This window comes from Centroberyx gerrardi, chromosome 2 (genome assembly GCF_048128805.1).
Source record: "Centroberyx gerrardi isolate f3 chromosome 2, fCenGer3.hap1.cur.20231027, whole genome shotgun sequence".
In the NCBI taxonomy this organism is placed as follows: domain Eukaryota; kingdom Metazoa; phylum Chordata; class Actinopteri; order Beryciformes; family Berycidae; genus Centroberyx; species Centroberyx gerrardi.
In genome coordinates this window covers 27,447,277-27,468,002 of record NC_135998.1, presented here as the reverse complement: position 1 = coordinate 27,468,002, position 20,726 = coordinate 27,447,277, and the positions used below count along the sequence as shown (strand labels likewise).

General features: G+C 46.9%; 1 protein-coding gene across 1 annotated transcript in view; it reads left to right on the top strand.

Annotated features, from left to right (window-relative positions):
* Positions 1–20,670, top strand: part of ttc28 (tetratricopeptide repeat domain 28) — a 90,047-nt gene extending 69,377 nt beyond the window's left edge. Inside the window, exons 9-35 of the mRNA XM_071898406.2 lie at positions 2,188–2,384; positions 2,479–2,632; positions 2,725–2,896; positions 3,056–3,224; positions 3,319–3,479; positions 3,590–4,078; positions 5,065–5,257; positions 5,398–5,478; positions 5,579–5,831; positions 7,216–7,325; positions 8,224–8,353; positions 8,594–8,821; positions 9,674–9,860; positions 11,324–11,464; positions 11,595–11,739; positions 11,860–12,039; positions 12,140–12,714; positions 12,800–13,047; positions 13,841–13,965; positions 14,688–14,765; positions 14,883–15,042; positions 15,954–16,030; positions 16,427–16,450; positions 16,967–17,096; positions 17,276–17,383; positions 17,504–18,143; positions 18,765–20,670. Coding sequence (XP_071754507.2) covers positions 2,188–2,384; positions 2,479–2,632; positions 2,725–2,896; positions 3,056–3,224; positions 3,319–3,479; positions 3,590–4,078; positions 5,065–5,257; positions 5,398–5,478; positions 5,579–5,831; positions 7,216–7,325; positions 8,224–8,353; positions 8,594–8,821; positions 9,674–9,860; positions 11,324–11,464; positions 11,595–11,739; positions 11,860–12,039; positions 12,140–12,714; positions 12,800–13,047; positions 13,841–13,965; positions 14,688–14,765; positions 14,883–15,042; positions 15,954–16,030; positions 16,427–16,450; positions 16,967–17,096; positions 17,276–17,383; positions 17,504–18,143; positions 18,765–19,959 — 6,350 coding nt within the window. The 3' untranslated portion in view covers positions 19,960–20,670. The remainder of the gene's footprint in view (positions 1–2,187; positions 2,385–2,478; positions 2,633–2,724; positions 2,897–3,055; positions 3,225–3,318; positions 3,480–3,589; positions 4,079–5,064; positions 5,258–5,397; positions 5,479–5,578; positions 5,832–7,215; positions 7,326–8,223; positions 8,354–8,593; positions 8,822–9,673; positions 9,861–11,323; positions 11,465–11,594; positions 11,740–11,859; positions 12,040–12,139; positions 12,715–12,799; positions 13,048–13,840; positions 13,966–14,687; positions 14,766–14,882; positions 15,043–15,953; positions 16,031–16,426; positions 16,451–16,966; positions 17,097–17,275; positions 17,384–17,503; positions 18,144–18,764) is intronic.
* Positions 20,671–20,726: the final 56 nt, after the last annotated feature.

The following is a 20,726-nucleotide window of genomic DNA, read 5'->3' as shown; positions in this document are numbered from 1 at the left end:
GAGAGAGTCAAGGGACTTGGACATGTGTGTGTGTGACGGTTTACCCGGCACCTAGTCCGATCCCTAATGACAGAGACGCTCCGATCCCGCTGTGGAGAGAAGGGACAGGAGCTCGTTCTCCTCCTCTAATCTCGCTGTGCTGTGTCAGCCAAACACTCTGTCATCAGATCTCACCTCATTTTCCACACTTCTAATCCGCTCCGCTCTGTGCTCTTCACACTGTGTCCGCACACCATGTTGGGGAATCCCACAGCAGAGTATCTACAGATAGCCTGCGCCCCGACACCCGGAGAAGTGCGGTTGTTGGCAGGTTTCGCCTCGAGGGAGATTCCACGTGTGTGTGTGTGTGTGTGTGTGTGTGTGTGTGCGTGTTCACACCTGTGTGAGAGGATTGGGGGCGGCGGGTGTAACGGGAACGCATTCCAGCCAACTCTGCAGGCTTCTCTGTAATCCTCTTAGCCGAGGACCCCGATGAAGGAGGTCTCACTTTCCTATCAGCAGCCTCCTCCCCTTCCCGCACGCTTCTCCAGACGGGGCTCGTTTGAGTCGACAAACACAATTGCGTGCGTGTCACTGCATTTTCCAGTTTTGCCAAATTTGCAGTTCAATCATCACGGTGTTTCTGCTTTCTGTCCGACTCCAGATTGGGAGGGTTAAAGCACAACAGAGCTGGCAACGTGCCAATGGGTTAGAGAAGCAGGACTCACAATTTACACTCAACTCTACTACACTCTCTCTCTCTCTCTCTCTCTCTCTCTCTCTCTTTCTCTCCAGGCAGACTGACATGAAAGCCACATGTAACCCCTTCCATCTGCCGTCTCGACACCCCCCGTATCCCCGTTTCCCCTCTCTCTCTCGCTCTCTCCTCTGCGCTCTTCTGTGTCTCTGCTCTCCGCCAGATTTTGACAGAGCATACAAGATTTAGCACCGCACCAGATTGTATTGTGGTTGTTAGAAAGTCAGTGTTTTAAAACAAACTTTTAGCGTGGAGAAGTTGTGTCAGCGTCGGCCGCGGCTGCCGGTTTTCATGTTGCTTCATCTCGACCGGGCTGTCGCTGTCAGAGGGCAGATGGATGTCACAGCCCCACACACACACACACACACACACACACAGTCACCTCCATCATTAGATTTGAGTGATCTCTGATATTCCTCTCTGTTCCAGATTTATTTAATGTGTTTAATTTGTCATTATCTGTACATTTCTTTTCTTTTTTTTCATTATATAGACAAAATTCACACCCTAAAACACATTTTGGATGGTTAAAAATGATTCCACTACCTGCTATGACCTGTTTTCCATTCATCATAGCAGTTTTGCTTCCTAGAGACATTTGAAAGTATTCATGTGTTTGTTTTTAGTGTGTGTAGACTGCGTTTGTGGTGCTTTTGTAATGAATATTCCTTTCATTTCCCAGTATTCATTAGCCCTCTCCAAACCCCTCTGCTCGATTTTCTGCTCTTTCTTCTCCTGCAGCCACTGTCGATCTCTCCCTCATCTCCTTGTTCTCTACCTTTCTCTCTCTCATTTCTTACGTGTTTCCTCTCTTCCCGCTTCTGACTCGTCTGGCTCTGTAAACTGGGTTGTTCATAGTGGGGGGAAGAGAGCAGAGCCTGGTGATAGGATGCTACACATCGTTACACAGAAGAGAGTCGGGGAGGCAATAGGGACCCGAAAAGTTCTCCAGTTACTTCTCCCTGGACGGAGAGATAGAGGAAGTGTGTGTGTGTGTGACTTTTCTCTGGATCTCTGCCTCTGCGAGACTGAAGTTTAAGATCCACAGCAGTAGATATTAATAGATTTGTGAAGTTTTCCCACTGTAACTCTTTAATTATTCACTGCTTTTCCTTCTTATCTTTTTTTTTCTCAGGGTTCTGAAAAGCATATGTGCACATATTTCTAGATCTATATCTATATCTATAGGCCCAAACACAAACACCAACACACACACACACATATATATACACGCACATAGATATATACTGTATATGTGTGTGTGTTTTATATGTATATGTCGTGTTTGGGGTCTGTGTGTGATTATGCATTTGAATTTAGCATGTTGACAAAACTCCCTGCATAGGCAATAGTGATGGATAGTAATGATATCCTCTTGTAAACAATAGTGGCTTCTCAACATCTTACTGTGTTGCACTGTGTGTCTCTCTCCTCGTCTGCCCCTCTCTCAGGCATCATACACCAGATGAAGGGGGAGTATGAGGCAGCACTGAAGCTCCATAAGGCCCACCTGTCCTTGGCCCAGGAGCTGGGTGACTATGCAGCGCAGGGGAGGGCCTACGGTAACATGGGCAATGCCTACAATGCCCTGGGTCTCTATGACCAGGCTGTGCGATACCACCGCCAAGAACTACAGATCTCACTGGAGGTGAAGCCACGCACACGCTCATACACACACATTTTCATACATCAACACTCATGTACAAAACATAAACGTATATATATGTTTTTTCCTGTGGCAGGTGAATGACCGTCCATCCCAGGCCTCCACACACGGTAACCTAGCCGTCGCCTACCAGGCGCTGGGCGCTCACGACCGGGCTCTCCAGCACTACCTTCACCACCTGACCATCGCACGGGAGCTCCGGGACACGCAGAGCGAAGCGAGAGCCCTAGGTAGACAGGAGAGATGAGTTGAAGATAGAGAAGCGGGCGGTTTGATGGAGAGAAAGATGTGTAAAATGTAGTGTATTCTGCTGTTCTTCCAGGGAACCTGGGTAACTTCCACAGTTGGAGAGGGGAGTATGCTCAGGCCCTGCCGTACTACCAGCAGCACCTGGCTCTGGCCCCGGGCTTGCAGGACCTGGAGGGAGAGGGCAAGGTCTGCCACAACCTTGGCTATGCTCACTACTGCCTCGGACAGTACCGGGACGCTGTCAGGTCAGAGTCCAATCATTTGTTTAATTTGTTTCATGCATAAATAGAGTGTTTATACATAAAGATATGTGTACTTATATACATTCACATAAACACAAATTACTTATTATGAGTGTCATGTGTTATTAATGGAAGACCCTTTTTTTTTAATCTATTTCCTAGGTATTATGAGCAAGACCTGGCCTTGGCTAAGGACCTCCATGACAAGCTGGCCCAGGCAAAAGCCTACTGTAACCTGGGTCTGGCCCACAAAGCCCTGGGGGAGTACAGCAAGGCAGAGGAGTGTCAGAGATACCTGCTGTCACTGGCACAAGCCCTGGATAACACACAGGTCACTAAAGCTGTGTTCACTTGTTAAACACTAGTGTATCCTTCACACGGACAGTGATTATAATCAGCGTCCATGTGATTGTATCCGTTGGCAGGCGGTTTTCAGGGCCTTGGGGAACCTCGGGGATGTGTGTGTGTGCCGGGGGGATCTTCCCGGAGCGGTGCGGTTCTACCAACAGCAGCTGAACCTGGCCCAGAAGGTCGGCAATCAGAAGATGGAGGCTGATGCCTACTCAGCACTTGGATCAGTTCACAGGTAATAGATATCGATCTCACTGGACATTTTCCACTTTATTATTCTCTCTGCATCTCTTGATTCTCCTTCTCTCCCTCTCTCTCTCTCCTCCTCCTTCCCTCCCACTTCAGGCTGCTCCGCCAGCTGGACACGGCCTTGTCCTTCCACAGCCAGGAGCTGACCATCCGCAGGGACCTGGGCGACCAGCAAGGGGAGTGCCGCGCCCTCGGCCACCTGGCGGCGGTGCACATGGCCCTGGGGGACTACGCCACGACCTTCCAGTGTTACGAGGCACAGCTGGGCCTGGCGCAGGGGCTCAGGGATGCCCGCCTGGAGGCCCAAGTCCACGGGAACATGGGCATCACCAAAATGAACATGGGGGTGTTCGAGGAGGCCATCGGCTACTTTGAGCAGCAGCTGGCCATGCTGCAGCAGCTGAGCGGGACTGAGAGCATGCTGGACAGAGGCAGAGCCTATGGGAACCTGGCAGACTGCTACGACGCTCTGGGAGACTACGAGGAGGCTATTCAGTACTACGAGAAGTACCTGACCGTGGCTCAGAGCCTCAACCATGTCCAGGACCAGGAGAAAGCCTACAGAGGGCTTGGGAATGCACACAGGTAGGCATAATCATGTGATATCTGTCTTACATACCTTTATGAAAAACATAGAAATTTCATCTCTATCTCTACCTGAATGGACAGATCATTTGTGTATATTTTTTCTATTAGCTTATTAAATGTCTAGTCCTCTTCTTCTAGTTGACACTGTGCCTGGCAGCCGCCCTGTTTTGGTGCTATTGACTTTTGTTTACATTTTTGTTAATATTTGTGAATTATGTGCCTTTCCATTAGTTTGGATATGCCTTTAACCATTAGGAATTCCATGCTGGCCAGCATTTATGCAAGCAACTCAAATGATGAAATCTAGCACGTACTTTGCACATTTCAAGCAAGAGTGATTCTCTAATAATAATAATTACGATACTCATAATGCAATAACAATAATAACAGTAATAGTAACTGGTAGCAGTAGCAGTGGGAGGAGCAGTAGCTCTCTTGCTCTATCTTTCCAGGGAGCGACATAAGGCTTTACACTGTCTCCTTTCATGCAAAGTGCATAAGTAATGTTCACTGACGGAACAACAAGGCCTGATGATGAATTTCCTTTATCTCTCTGTTTTAGTCTGTCTCAGCTGTTCCCTGGAGTGTGAATGAGGCGGTAATGAGGAGAGAATAGTCATTGATTTATACCAATGAACACAGCCTTTGTAGATGTTGCTTCTTTTACTGTTTCTCTCTAAGGACTCGGAGCTCTATTGTGTGCAAAATCAAAATGTCCTGTTATTATCAGACGATTTGTAGTCTTGTTTGCTTTCTTAAATTGCCCATATGGGCCTCTCTGGAAAAAAAAAGAGGCCTTTGATATTTAGAGACCCAGTGTAATTTCTCTTACTGAAAAAAAAAAAGGCGCACAGCTACAATGCTTTTTCAAAGCTCCTGGTGTGCAAGCAAGAACAATCCAAATGCAAAGAAGAAATGCATGATCAAGCCTCGTATTTCTCCCCACCCTCCCTTCTCCTTCTGTTTCTTCTCTCTCTCTGCAGGTCCATGGGTAGTCTGCAGCAAGCGCTGGTGTGTTTTGAGAAGCGCTTGGTGGTTGCCCATGAGCTGGGCGGGGAAGGAGGGGGTAAGGCTCAGGCTTACGGGGAGCTGGGCACCTTGCACAGCCAGCTGGGCAACTATGAGCAGGCCCTGTCTTGCCTGGAGCACCAGCTTAACATTGCACGCACAGCAGGGGTAAGGCTTTACCTCGAAAAGGTTCTTGTTTCAACCGCGCTGTCGATTTTTTCTGCCCTCGCCCTGCTGAATATGACAATTTATCTTCCTTATGAAAAGCACATTATGCAAAGAAACCTAAATCCCGGTTTTACTGTCAGGACAAATCACTGGAAGGTGAGGCCAGTGGCGCACTCGGAGGCGTTTATCAGTTGATGGCAGACAACGAGACGGCACTACAGGTTCGTGCAGATTTATGATATATCATGACTCAATATTACTGCTCGATTAGACACCCGTCCACCCATCCGTCAATCGATTAATCGAGCTCTCCTGCTTCAGTGGCACCAAAGGGCATTGGATATAGCGGAGCAGACGGGATGCGGGAGGAGCCAGGGGCGGGCCTACGGGAACCTGGGACTGACCTATGAGGCCCTGGGAAACTACGAGAGGGCCGTGGTCTTCCAGGAGCAGCACCTGAGCGTTGCGGCGCAGACCAATGACCTGATAGCGAAAACACTGGCCTACGGGAGCCTGGGAAGGACACACCACGCGCTGCAGAACTATGCGCAGGCTGTGATGTACCTACAGGAAGGTAAGAAGAGGCAGATGTATGTGTGATTTTTCATGATGAAGGTTTTATGTCCCGTTGAAAGCAAAAGCAAGAAGTCAGTCACAGTTTTACCCTGACAGTCATACAGATGCCGTTTAGGGAGGCATTGGCTCTTACTACAGACTTTGATCTATCTGTGGGTATCTTATTTAAAGTCAAAGTTTGTTTAGGCCTAGGAACATTGTGAGTTGTATTTCCAAAACCCTCTAGAAGCATGAAAGGTATTCATGAGTCTGACTCAGGCTATTAGAAGATCAGTGCTCGGCTATTTGCCCTGGAGTGTGGTTTCCTTCAGGCGGCTTGTTGTCAATAATCCTGTTTGATTCAACTGCTTTAACTAGACTACTCTTTGAAACACACCCACACACACACACACATACACACACACACACACACACACACACACACACACACACACAATCCTCTCTCCCCGTCTTCTCTCTCTCCAGTTGTAAAACTGCATCCTTTAGGATGGTTGTTGTAAATAATCCTACTTGAGTCTCTCGCCTTAAGTATTCTGCTCTTTGACACACCACACTTATATACACACACCCACACACACACACTAAGGCTGAGAAAAATTAAAATGCAACTTGATTGTAATGGATATTTGAAGCGAGTGGTTTGTTTTTATTATCATCTATTAACTCCTTCAGGCTTCATTCGGCCTGTAACACATGGTCATGGGTTGTCACCTAAATCACAGATCCTTGGGATTTTAATTGATCATTAACTCAACAAGGAGTGAGGAATCTGACTTGGCAGTTGAGGTGAGGAGAGAGCTGGAAAAAAATGTGTTTGCGTGTCTCCAATTAGCCTCTCTAACTGATAGAAAGAAACACAGATGCAGAGCATCACATAGCCAGACAGAGAGGAACAGGCAGAGGCTTGAATCAAGACTTGGTGTTTGAAGAGTTCTCTCTCAAACTGAGAAGCTAATGAGAACTAAATACAGCCTGCCACGACTGTCTGCTTCCTCACAGCGGGGGATGTGAAACACACTTGAGACAAACCGAGGAGAGGAGAGAGAGCAGGCGAAAGGAGTGACTTTGAATTTGAATTGGCAGAATAAGGAGACAGGGGCAAAGGAAGACAGGAGGAGAGAAAAAGAATGGAAAATGCGAGAGCCCAGGACACAGTGCGAGTTAACTTCATCCCAACAACAGCTGTCATGCATGTCAAAGTACTACGACTTTCAAAGAGATGATTCATGTCAGCCTCTAGGAACTAGTCGTCTTCACTGTGTTTGTGTCTGGTCTGGTCTCTCTCTCTGTCTCAATCTCTCTCTCTCTCTCTCTCTCTCTCTCTCTCTCTCTCTCTCTCCCTCTCCTCTCTGTCTCTCTCTCTATCTCTCTCTCTCTCTCAGGTCTGCGTCTGGCAGAGCAGTTAGGTAGGAGAGAAGATGAAGCTAAGATACGCCATCGCCTAGGCCTGTCTCTGTGGGCCAGCGGAAACCTAGAAGAGGCACAACACCAGGTGTGTGTGTGTGTGTGTGTGTGTGTGTGTGTGTGTGTGTGTGTGTGTCACACATGTATGCACATCGTCTGAATCTCTGAAAGCTTCCCGGACCTAGTCTAGAAGTCTAGTGCGAAGACAGGTACTGAGATTCGGGGATTTATTGCTGTAGATGTCTGGGGGTTTGGGATGTTTTTGGATGTTACTACCATTTTTAGAATGGCACCAGCTGCCTCATTCCTGCATAACACCAATTTCTTCAGTCCTCCAGCCTGAGCCAGTCCCAGATTACAGTCCCCCTAAAAAAACAGGCAACAAGTAGTACTGTCAGAACACACACACACACACACGCATGGATGGCCCGGGATCGTCTAGGATGACAGCATTGAATCAATTAGATGCTGAGTGGAGGAGAGGGCTTGTTTAGAGCAGCATGATTGCCATCTCAACTGTCGGCTTCCCCAGCCATCACTGTTACCATCAGAGGGCCTGTCACTCCGAAGCAGAGGTGCACTGTGTACTGCAGTCCTCTCTCTCTGGTTAAAAGGTACAGTGTTTTCAAAGGCAACAAGACTGGTAAAGTGGTGAAATGACGCCTTCTTCACAGGCAATAGTCGAATTATCTTCCCTATTTCAATCCCCTGTTTGAAGCAGAGAGGAAAGAGAGGCATGGCGGCCCTCCTCATTGGCCGACACTACTCTTTTGTATTGTGGTGTTCTCATGCTGCCACCTACTGGTCAGTATTTCAATAGTCAACTCCTCAAGGCTTGAGAGATTGACAGGCTTTTGAGACTGGCACCCATTGCATCAAAAGACATGTGATTGATACATATTTTTGTCTAAATTGTGGCTTCTACAGTTTTATCTAGTACATTAGTATCCGTGTGATGTGTTTTTTTCCCCCCCTATGTATCCCAGTTGTACAGAGCATCTGTGTTATTCGAGACGATTCGTCATGAGACGCAACACAGCACGGATTACAAGCTCTCTCTGTTTGATCTGCAAACCAGCTCGTACCAGGCTCTCCAGAGAGTCCTCGTCAGCCTAGGTGAATACATAATCCTGTCCTCTCCTTTAATCCCATTTTTTTTGCGGTATGAGTCACTTTTATTTTGTAAGGCATTCTCACCTTTACTTTATCATGTTCACACTCTCTCTCTCTCCCTGTCAGCTACATTGAAATGATCACTTTCTCCCTCTTCAACGTGCTAACTCCCACTTGATGTCTAATTCAGTCACTCTCATCTTCTCTTCTTCTGTCATCTCTGTTTTCCCCCCTCTACTTCAGGCCGGCATGACGAGGCGTTGGCCATAGCGGAGCGAGGTCGCACACGTGCCTTTGCCGATCTCCTGGTTGAACGACAGAAAGGAGGCCAGCAAGCTGCGAACTCAGACCCGTACATCCCGGTGACTGTGGAGCACATCCTGGATACAGTCAACGGGCAGAGGGCCATGGTCCTCTACTACTCTCTAGCAGGAGGCTTTCTGTACAGCTGGCTGCTGTCTCCAGGGACAGGTACACACACACACACACAGTTTTGGCTCATTTTGTAATTGCCCCTCCCCCACATACCCAGTAACAGCAAAAAACTGTTAACTAATAAAGGGCAACAGCTTCACACATACAACTTTTTTTTTTTTCAATTCCATTTCAGTGTGTTTGATTAGCGTTTGACAAGATGTTGAGAATGATGATAACAACAATAAGACATTTAAAAGAAAATAAGAACGACAGCAACAGAAAGTGATGAAAATCTGAATTTTATCAAGTTATCAACATGTATTACTCAAGTAGGCCTATATGTGCACATATAAAAAGTGAGAGGTATTTACAAAATAAGGAGATATGGTGCTGGTAAAAACAAGCAAGTGTAAGCAAAGTATATTTTGATATGCCTGTCTTTTAACCTCAAGTTTGTGTTGTGTTTGAGTTGGTAAGTTCTTCCTCATAACTAATGTATTTTTGCTTCTCTTTTGTTAAAATGAGGTTAAGTCTAAGGTTTTGAGTGTTAATATGATTGTCCTGAGGCTGGTTGAAGTTTGCGATGTGGGACAAATCACCTGAGGGGACTACTTTCTATGTTCACCTCTTGGTAGGCACAGACCTTATAATTATCAGAAGCAGGGTGTTTTGATATGGCTCCAGAATTAGGTGGGCCTTATTTTTAATATTTATAAGTTGGGGATATTTAGTTTGGGGCTTTTTCTGTACCTAGATTATGCTTTGCAGCGCTCCACATCCAGGGTCTCAACTGGAAAACCCACACCTAGCCTCAGTCAGCCTCGTGCCTCAATGCTGCCACACACTCTTCTCTCACACGCTGCTCTAATTCCGCTCTGTGCTCTGCTGAATTCAACCCCGCTGTAGGCATCGTGAAGTTCAACGAGGTGTACCTGGGCGAGGCCGGGGTCGAGGCGTCCGAGCTGCAGGACGGCGGCGCCAGCCCGCAGGGGGGAGGAGCCGGCGGAGGAGGAGCCGCTGGAGGCCCTCTGTCCCTGGAGCAGTACATCTCCAATGCTCGAGAGGCTCTGGGAGTGGACAGCCATTACAGCAGGTAGTGCTGGCACGCTCCGAGGAGACATCATCCACTTTATTAGATAACCATTTACAGACGGAAGAGAGACTCCTCGCCAGCACCTTTCAACACTTGCGAGGAATCAATTTGCATCCTTTTACTGTAACGTCTAAGTGAGAGATGCAGAGAGGAGCGGTGTTAAAAGCCAACTTCTAATACATCACATGACTTTTGTGTGGTTTTTATTGCACCGCTTCACTCATTAAAACACAAGTGAGCAGAAACAAGGGAGAAGTAGCCACACACGTCATCTTTCTTCCTCTCCTCCCGCTCTGTCCTTTTTCGTTGTCCTCAGTTATTCTGCCCACAAGTTCCAGCCTGGGTTGGCACCGACGGGCTGCTTTGTAAATCACTACCATGTGTCGTAGTCAGCAAATGTTCCCCCACACAAACTGTTTCTCAACTCTCAGTGAAAACCACTGCAGTGGGGCCGCTGTAGCCAGAAGCGATTCATTGCCTCTGTGTGTGCGTGTGTGTGTGTGTGTGTGCGTGTGTGTGTGTGTGTGTGTGTGTGTGTGTTCAAGCTGTGGCCTGGAGCTCCCATCCGTTTAAGCATGTCGATTTATGTGTGACGATTAAGAGTCCCGCTCATCCACAGTGTGGGAAGTATCTGCACATATGCAGAATTAAAATGCTCCGCAACCCGGAACTGCTTTTTTAACACAAATCTCCTGGAGCGTGTGAAAAGTCCAGCCAGAAGATTCCATAAAAAGTAATGGTGTTTGCAAATGGCAAGTTCAACTCTATTAGCCATCATTCCAATACACAAGGTTGATGAGTCCTGTAATTAATGGCCACTAACCTCTCCCTCCAGTAATGCGACTCTTGTTCCTTTTCCTATAAACTTACAGCATGTTGTGTCAATACTGATCATTACTGAGCTTGTTACTCAAAAAAGTTATATATTACACATTACTTATTACTTGTTTTAAAACAATATCATTCATTTATTTATTAGTCCCTGGGAGCAGTGATTCATTACACTAATTATATGACTTTTCTGTTCTAAAAAGTTTGTGATTGTATCCTCTCTTGAATGATCAGGGAAACCAAACAACACCGATGACAAATGTTCTTGTCATACTTTTGCTGCGTAAAATCAAAGTAGCATGAGTACTTCCACCCAGAGAGAGTAAACTTTTCCGCTGTTTCTTATCTAAGCTAGTTTAGTATTAGACAATTATGTAGAAAAGAAATTGGGGGATGGGGATGAGATGGTTTTTGGATAATTCAACTTCAATCTGATATTTAGAGGGCATGATAAAAGTAATACATTATTTTGTTGATTGGTGACAGTAATAGTATTGAACTGAAATAGTAATTTGCTAGTATTCCTTCTCATTACTGGCAAAAGTAAAATATATTACTTTAACATTTTACTGATTGCAACACATTACCAGCCAACACTGATATAAACCCATAGTGTCCTGTCTGCCTCCCAGAGTTTGCTCCAGCAGTGAGACTGAAAGTGAAGCAGGAGATCTGTTGGAGCAACAGTTTGAGGAGCTGAATAACAAACTCACCTCAGCCACCGACCCCACCGGCTACCTGCGCATGGTGTCCAGGAACAACCTCTTCAACAGGTAAACACGCAATTCTGCACACACGGACAGAGCAGACGGAAAGACACGCTCGGTCGATGCCGGTCTAACTAGGGAGTGTGTGCTGTGTGTGCTTGTGCCTGTCTGTGCGTGTGTGTGTGTGTCTCTGCAGGAGCTGTCAGAGCATGACCAGCCTATACAGTGCCACGGTGTCTCCAGCGAGAGAAAGCTCATCCTCTCTTGCTTTCCGGCCGAGCAACATTGGCAAACCTCCTCTACGAGCCCTATATGACTTACTCATAGCGCCAATGGAAGGGGTATGTGTGTGTTGGGAATGGATCTGTGTAGTTTTGTCTATACAAGTTTTTGCATAGCCTTTCCTCATGCTGTCTCTCCTCCAGCCTGTCGTCACCCTCTCTCTGCATCTATCTCTCCAGGGCCTGATGCACAGTAGCGGTCCTGTGGGCAGACACAGGCAGCTTGTGTTAGTGCTGGAGGGAGAATTGTATCTGATCCCCTTTGCCTTGCTCAAGGGCAGCTCCTCTAATGAGTACCTGTACGAAAGGTTCAGTCTCATCTCTGTCCCTTCTTTAGCCAGCCTGGGAGCCGCGGTCAAGGTGGGCAACACCAAAAATTTAAATATAAACACATGCATGCACAAACACACAGACATTTACATCAGTTATTAATAACCCTTGTGCCTGTTTCAACCCACAGCCCCATCCTCGCCGTGCCGGTCCCTTACTTTGCTCAGACGGAGGTTCCATGGCTGCGGTGGTGGGCGCTCCTCGCCTGCCCCCCAGCGTGATGGACCGCTGGCTGTGGGGGCCCCTGCCTTCAGCCCAGGATGAAGCTCTTTGGCTAGGGGAGCAGCTGGGATGTCATCCCTTAACCGGAGCCTCTGCCACCAAGGAGCGCGTGTTAGCGGCCCTGACGCAGGCAGAGTGCGTTCACTTCGCGACTCATATATCCTGGAAGCTGGCCGCTTTGGTCCTCGCCCCCAGCGTGGACCACGCTGGGGGCGAGGAGGCGGGGGGCAGACCCAAGGAAAGATCGCCGTGCGGGGCGTCGATGTCGGGCGAGACTGCGGATCAGGACAGAAAGGTCAAGGCTTCGTTGGCAAAGAGTCACAGCAGCCCGGAGAGACTCAGGGGAGCGGATGAAGCAAGCGAGGATGGGGAGAGTTTGTGTGAGATGGAGAGTGTTTGCGATAGTCCGCCGCTTCAGGACTTTCTGCTCACTGCTGCTGATATACTGGACCTGTGCCTGACGGTCAAGTTGGTGGTTCTGAGGTACGACCCAAACTATATAGCTTTCACAATCAGGAGTGGCAGATCGTCCTTACCTCTGAACCCTACTCCCTGTTTCCCTTCTCAGGTTGTACCCCGAGTCCAGCAGCAGGGTGACGGCCGACGGCGTGGTGGGTCTGACTCGGGCCTTCCTGGCTGCAGGGGTGCAGTGTGTGTGTGTCTCTCTGTGGCCCGTCCCAGCGGCTGCCTCCAAAGTGTTCACACACACCTTCTACACCGCCCTTCTCAACGGGACCAAAGCCAGCGCGGCTCTGACAGAGGCCATGAAGACACTGCAGAGCAGCAAGCAGTTCTCGCACCCCTCCAACTGGGCTGGTGAGAGCACACACACACATGAACACTCAAACCACGGTGGAAAACTAAAAGGAGGTCCAAAACAAACAAGGACAGAATATGGAAAAGCAGGTTCTGCATTTCTCATCTCTTAAGGGTTATTATTAGGCCGTTCCCCTATTATTTCTTCTCATACATCTATATTAAACACATGAGCCTACTGCTGCTCAGGCTTTTTCTGATCGGCATTCATGCCTTTACAGAATTCACTTACTGTTCTAAAATTGGTATTTTCACATGCCCCCAAAATTGAATCTACTGATCTAGACTCAGTGGATGGTGCCCTCGTTGATCATACCCAAAAATTAAGAATTCAATTTCTGCTATGCATCACCTCTCACTATTGACACACAGAAATACGACAGAGTTGGCTGACAGTGGAGGTTCGATTAGTCACCACTGAGCTGGGCAAATCTGCTTCCAGTTATTCAGCACCTCATTTGTGGAATGATCTCAAATTAAAATGGATAATCTGGTGTCTCTAGGTGAATTTTATTTATTTATTTATTCAATGTATAGTAGAATTTTGACTAAATCTGTAGCGTACAGAGCTCATCTGTCAAAGCATGACTCCCTGTCAAAATAAAGGTTAAATACAATGTTTTTAAAATGCCCCATAAAAGCTGTCTAAATATTTCCAAATATTACATGGGTCAAATGGTGTTAAAAACACCCCTCTAGAAAAAAGTAATTGATACACACAAGCGCACACACAAGCGCACACACAAACACACGCGTAATTACCTCTAATGTCCTAGTGGGTATTTTCCTTCAGGCTACATGCTGATTGGCAGTGATGTGAAGCTGAACAGCCCCATGTCCCTGGTGGGCCAGGCCCTGGCAGAGATCCTCCAGTACCCAGAGAGGGCGAGGGACGCCTTGAGGGTTCTGCTGCACTTGGTAAGAGACCTTCACACTTCCGAAGCCGCTGCACAGCCAAATCATCAGTGTTAAAAATCAACACTGTGTCAGTGTTCATATAAGTCACACCCATCAGAGATAATTTAACACTTTAGATTTTGAACAGCGGAGCCAAATCAGCTCCACACATGGACAAGCAACACTCCAGTCGACACTTGTTAACACGAAGTAATTGTCAATAAAAAAAATCAACACTTATGAATAGTGGAAAATGTGCTGTGTACTTTACTTTTAGGCTGATTACAGCCGCAATTTGGCATCATGACTGACTTTTCAAGATCAGACTGAATCCACGCTAAATCTTCAATATTGAATATCATCACAGTGAAATGAATTATGATGGAGACCATCACTGCAATGTTCTACAGCTCCCATGAATTGCTTTCTATCAGCAGTTTTCCTTTGAGGCATCACATTTCTTCCAGCCTACCGAAAAGGAATTGAAGCATATGTTGCTGAGATAGAGAAAAAAAAGTCTTCTGCACACTTGGATCAATACAAATTTTGTATATGCTGGCCTCCATCAATCAGACCTCCATCGGAGCATACATGCTGCCGAGTGGTCCAGCCTCAAATCACCAAAACGCCATAAATGACAGCTCAAGGCGCATCATCTTACATCGGAAAAACCTACACTGATTAAATGGTTAAAGACTCGGCAGATTTCCAGCTTCTCTTTCTCTCCTCTCTCCTCTCCACAGGTTGAGAAGTCTTTGCAGCGTATCCAGAGTGGTCAGTGTAACGCAATGTACACTTCGCAACACAGCGTTGAGAATAAGGTCTGTCTGTGTGTGTGTGTGTGTGCGTCGATCTTAGTATTTGTTTTCTGTGTCTGTATGTCTCAACCTCTGTGTCTGCTCCACTGATGTCCCTGCGTCTCTTCTCCTCTGGATAAGGTCGGCGGCGTGCCCGGGTGGCAGGCCCTCCTGTCTGCGGTGGGTTTCCGGCTGGACTCTTCCGGTAGTGGTGCCGGTCTCCCTGCTGCGGTTTTCTTCCCCACATCGGATCCCGGGGACCGGCTCCAGCAGTGCAGCACCACTCTACAGTCCCTGCTTGGTAACCAGGAGCTTTTCTATTATTCAGAATGTGGCTCATGTCAATGCAGCTCATTTAGGGAAAATTAGATCAGCCACAGAATCATACAGAAGTTACTCCCAAAAAGCATGAACTTCCCAAAACTGCCACTAGAGGCCACTAAAGTACCGAGTTCTGTACTGCACAGGTATTGCAGGGGTCACAGGTCACTACTGAGCTCATCAACCAATTTGCCTGACAAAAAATAGAAATCGTACTGCAGTTCAAAGGGTCTCATCATGCTGCTTTTAATGGTTTGTTTTGTTGTTACATCCAGAAAGATGAGTTTACAGAGGAGGTTGTGCCCCTTACAATTTTGGTTCATTTGAAAGAAAAGTATATGACTTTACAGGGTTCAGATGATAATTCAGACCCTTCTTTAAAGAAGCACATTTACAATGTATTCTTTGACCAGCTGTTGTTTGGGTGCATTATGAGGAGGTGAAGGTCCCCTGGGTTTTCAGTTACAACATTATCACAACGACTTCATGAGCAGGTTTGCCATGCTTCATGAAGAAACAAACGAAACCCTAACCCTACAGTATTTTGATAATGAATTTGTCATTTTAAGTCGGTTTTTAATGTCCGTGGAATGTTGCAGAACATTAACTTTCAAACTGCAGAATAACACAGAATTTGGGATAGAGGGACTACCATATTAAAAATTTTGTAGACACCTTTATGAGCTCTGTACAGTATCATGAATGCATATATTTTGAGTATGGTTGGGAAATGATCACCCAACCCTAGCAGTGACATAATCTCTCTGTTTACAAGGCTGCATGTTACACAGGACTGTATTAATAATCAGTCTAACAGAAGAAACAACTAAAATAATCAATGTATTAAATCTCTGCTTGAAGATCTACTTAACCTCCTGTGTGTGTCCCCAGGTCTTACTCCTCCAGCTCTCCAGGCTCTCTGTAAACTGGTGACAGCGTCTGAGGCCGGAGAACAGCTCATTCATAAGGTAGTCCCATATTGTACTGTATTGGTACACACATTCGTGCCGAGACATTCACATCTGAGCAATGCATGTTCGTTTTTGTCCCTGCTTATTGTCACAGTATGCGTCTGACATGGACATGGGATGTTCTTTACGGGTCTCACATTTCATCTTGCTCCTGATTGGCCCAAAAGAGAGATTACATTTAGTCATTATTTATAAAAGGAGGTAATAGCTCACAGTCAGAGGGTGGTTGCATCACTAGTGTTAGAGCACATGAGCTCCATACAGGTGTCATCAGGTATCATCAAGTCATCATCCATGCATGGTGGAGTGTGCCAGTGTCTCACTCCCAGTTATTCACACTGGAATAAACCTCTAAAGCTCTGTTTCCTCTTCTCTCGTACCCACCTCACAAAGGCGGTTAAAAGCATGGTGGGAATGGTAAGTTTTTTACGATGAAATTGCTGACATGGGTTAAAAGCAAGTATAACACTGGTAAAGGCAGGCACACAAAGATAAGAACACTAAGTTGATATACATGACCCTAATGTTTTGTTTGAAAGGCTCTTGCTATACAGATCCTATGCTATTCGTGCCTTGATGGGAGTTATTGATGGTGTTTGGTGATGTTTTTTGCTGGAAAATTTTACTGAGTTGTGCCATAATACAAAAACACGAGAAAAATCACAACTTCTGATTCACTGAGATAAAAGTGACACCCATGAATAATGTCATTCCCATGTACATAATGTCTTAATAATGCAAAAAATGCAAAAACACAACACAATATTAACTCCGATCAACACAAGGCCAACACAAGATGCACATATCCAAAATTGTGGTATCGTCCTTTGAATTTTTCAGCCTATATATATCATGGTTTTTCTATTTGGCCTTTGTTCTCTCTTTTTGTCCCTCACTCCTCCTTCCAACCCTTATGCCCTTTCCTCTCCAAAGCTTCACCAAGTTCTGGTGCAGCTGCAGTCAGGCGACAAGGAGCAAGACTTTTCATTGGCTCCCATTCAAGTGTCGATAAGTGTCCAGCTCTGGAGGCTGCCGGGCTGCCATGAGTTCCTTGCTGCTCTCGGTGAGTCATCACTAGACCAAACCCAGTTTTGGCTTTGATTCTGAATTGTAGTTAAACAATTCACAGCCCCATCAGGACTGCATGTCAGATACTAAGAGATTTATGAGTGCCAAAGCCACGAGACTGAATGATTAGGATGAATGGAAGCTTATTGTAGCTGATCACTCTCTCTCTCCCAGGGTTTGACCTTTGTGAGGTTGGCCAGGAAGAGGTAGTGCTGAAGACTGGGAAGCAGGCTAGCAGGCGCACCATGCACTTTGCCCTTCAGTCTCTTCTGGCCCTCTTTGGTGAGAGGAATGCAGAACTTTCGTTTTTGGTTTCAGTCTGTGATATTTGATATTATTCTCCTCTGTGGCAGCCTCATATTTCTCCGACTCATCTATCCACCTTTCCCTCTCTTCCCTTAGACTCCACAGAGCTTCCCAAGCGACTCAGCATGGACAGCTCCTCTTCCCTGGAGTCCCTCTCCTCCTCCCAGTCGGCGTCCCAGCCGCACTCCTTACCCCTGTCCCTGGGCTGCTACCCGCCTCAGCCGTCCTTCTTACCCCCGATCTGCCCAGACAACCTCTCCTGCGATGCCATCTCCGTCTACAGCCTCAGCTCCCTCGCCTCCTCTCTCAGCTTTCTGTCCCGCCCGGAGCCCGCGGGAAGCGACATCATCAGCCAACGCTCGCATCAGCAGGAGCTAGAGAGACATCGGGGAGGAGCGGGGCTCTTCGCCTCGCACCGACATTCGGGCGGCCTGTCGAGGGGTCGGCTGGCCAATCACGGAGGAGGATTAGCAGGGGAAGGGGAGGACGAGGAGTATGAGGGATTCTCCATCATAAGCAGTGAGCCGTTAGGAGGAGGGGGGAGGGAGTGCGACACACTGCCGCTACCTGCGGGACACAGGCACAACAGAGGTGGTGCTGGGAGAGGATCTGCTGGGGGTCATGGGTATCCTATCACAATTTCCTCCAAGGGAAGCATTAGCACGCCTACATCCCCCATTAAAGCTCCGCCACTGCCCCTAACAGTTCCGACCAGCCCCAAGCCCAAGCAGGCAATGTAAGTTGACAACTATTGTTTCAGTCAGAGAGACTGTGAAAGATTGCGTTCCTTTCCACAATGTACTTTTCTTTCCTTTGGCCTTTCTTCTTATAAAGCTAAACAGATGGTGTAACAGATTTCCACTGACCACTGACAACCACAGCATTTGTCTTGTCAAGCTCAACTCATGAACTTTTTGCTCAGTTTCATTTGACAACAAAAGCCAAATACACATTGTCTTCTCCATTCTGCAACTTGTTAAAGATACATTTCAAGTGACATTTCTTCTGTTTTCAATTTCACTGTTTTCACTACAGGACTATATAACACACACACACACATATTAACAGTGTTAAAGAAGCCAAAATGAACGAATAAGGGAACCAGACAGGGACTAACACTCTGGAATTAAGTGAAGTTAGAAATTAGATTTGAATAGTTCATTCCAATATAAACAATCCATTCTGTAAACTGCTATCATTTTGTCAACCAAGGATTTAAGTTTCCTACTATTGGTTAGAAAGTACCACAATTTGTTGGTCACTTTTTTAATGTGTGGAAATCTCATGCAACAAAAGCTTTCACTTTAATTTCTCATCACTAGAGCAACAAAATTGTGCATTTTTTCATCTCTTCCAGCTCGTCCCCACAGAGGACTGGGAAAGGGAAGGTGAGCAGCTCCGAGTCGGACCAGTCGAGTACGGAGACAGACAGCACCGTCAAGTCCCAGGAGGAGAAGACTCCTACTGGGCCGCTGGACCCCCAGGAACTGGCCCAGAAGATTCTGGAGGAGACCCAGAGCCACATGCGAGCCGTGGAGAGCCTGCAGAAAGCCAACAGCAGAGGGAAGACGCTCGTGGGACCCGAGGGGAAGGAAGAGGAGCGCGCCAGACAACCCTCCCTCTCCAGCCCCACCACCCCAACTCTGACTCCCACCGGAGGAGGGCAGGGGTTTCGTCCCTCCGAGACCAGTGCTTTTAGCAGACCCAGTAGCAGAGCGAGTCTAAGGGCCTGCTCCTCTCCCCTCTCCCTCTCCACTCATCTGTCTCCCCTCTCCACCTCTCTTTCAACACCTCCTGCAACTCGGCCTAAACCCCCGTCCCGCTCCTCGTCGCTACAGAAGATCAGCTCCGGCTACAACAGCCCAGCTCACGGCTCTCCCTCTCTCTCTCTATCCTTAAAGGAGCGGGGTTCTCTTCCTCTTTCCTCCGACCCACACGCACAGGCTCAGCTCAAATTGAAATACCCTACCTCACCTTATACCACCCACATCTCCCCGTCCCGCTCCTCCAATAACCTCTCCGTCTCTCCGATCTCCGGCAACCCCTCTCCTGCCGGCAGCGCCCCGTCGCCAGCCCTGTCCTATTCCTCCACAGGATCCATGTCGGCCTCTTCCAGCCCAGCAAACACCCCGGAACTGAACCAGTTAAAACAGGCTGCGCTGGACGATAAAGTCCGGGCAATCCACAACCTAAAAACCTTCTGGGCCAACGCTGCCCAGAAACACGAGGTCCCCAGCCCGGCCAGTATACTCCGAGGCGGCGGTAAAAAGATGAGCACAGTTCAGAAAGATGTTTTGGGTTTGCTGAATCTCTCACCTAGACACGAGTCTGTCAGCAGGAAAGTAGAGGGATCCCAGGATCAGAGCTCTGATAACCGACCTAATGGTCACCAAAAACTGGAGGCAAAACCACCTCCGCCGCCATCCACTAATCTGACCACAAACTCTAAGGGGAGCAGTCCAGGGGTTCACCCTCACCCCATCAGACTTCCCTCTGGGAATGGTTACAAGTTTCTCTCACCTGGACATTTTTTCCCGTCTTCTAAATGTTGAGGGTTTGGATATTTGGGCCTATCCTCTGATTATTGGTTTATGTATGATGACAGAAACTGTCCGTTTGTTAGCAAAATACAAACATGTTGTAGCAATACCTGCCGAAGACAAAGAGAGGTAATATTTCACGTATCGAAAGTGATTTTACACGTCATTAACTCTTTGTGAAGGGGTGTTACACTAATGTTATGATTGTGATGATTGTGCCTTCTTCTGGAGAGAACTGGAAGAACAAAATGAGTCTGAGTGTTGAGTCTCTGGCTTTTAATTTTTTCATGACTGACTAGAGAGCATGTGTCCCAATGCCTCCATGTACACTGAAAAGAAACTTTGACTTAGTCTTTTGACTGAATGCCTGTTACAGTTACAGAACATTTTATGTCGACCTAAACGCTCGCTATATTTGTGTAAGTTGATTAGCTACCTGAATTGGATGGATTTGGATTTATTGTGTGATAATTAATGTTAAACGTTATTATCAATGATTATTGTTGTCATTTATTTTGTAAATTAAACTGTGTTTTCCATTCAGTATTACACATTTTATAAAGACAATTAAACCAAGGAATAAGTAATGAAAACATTTTGATATTTTTTATGCAGATTGGAGGATTGATTTTATGTGAGTGATTGTCAGCATGGTACCTCTTGCTATTCAGTGTTTCTGTGTCTTTATAATGTACAATTTTGCAGCGGTGCCAGACTCCTATTTACAGAGATATCTCAATTCTCAGTAAGTTGCTGAATAAAAATGTTTCCTTCCTTGT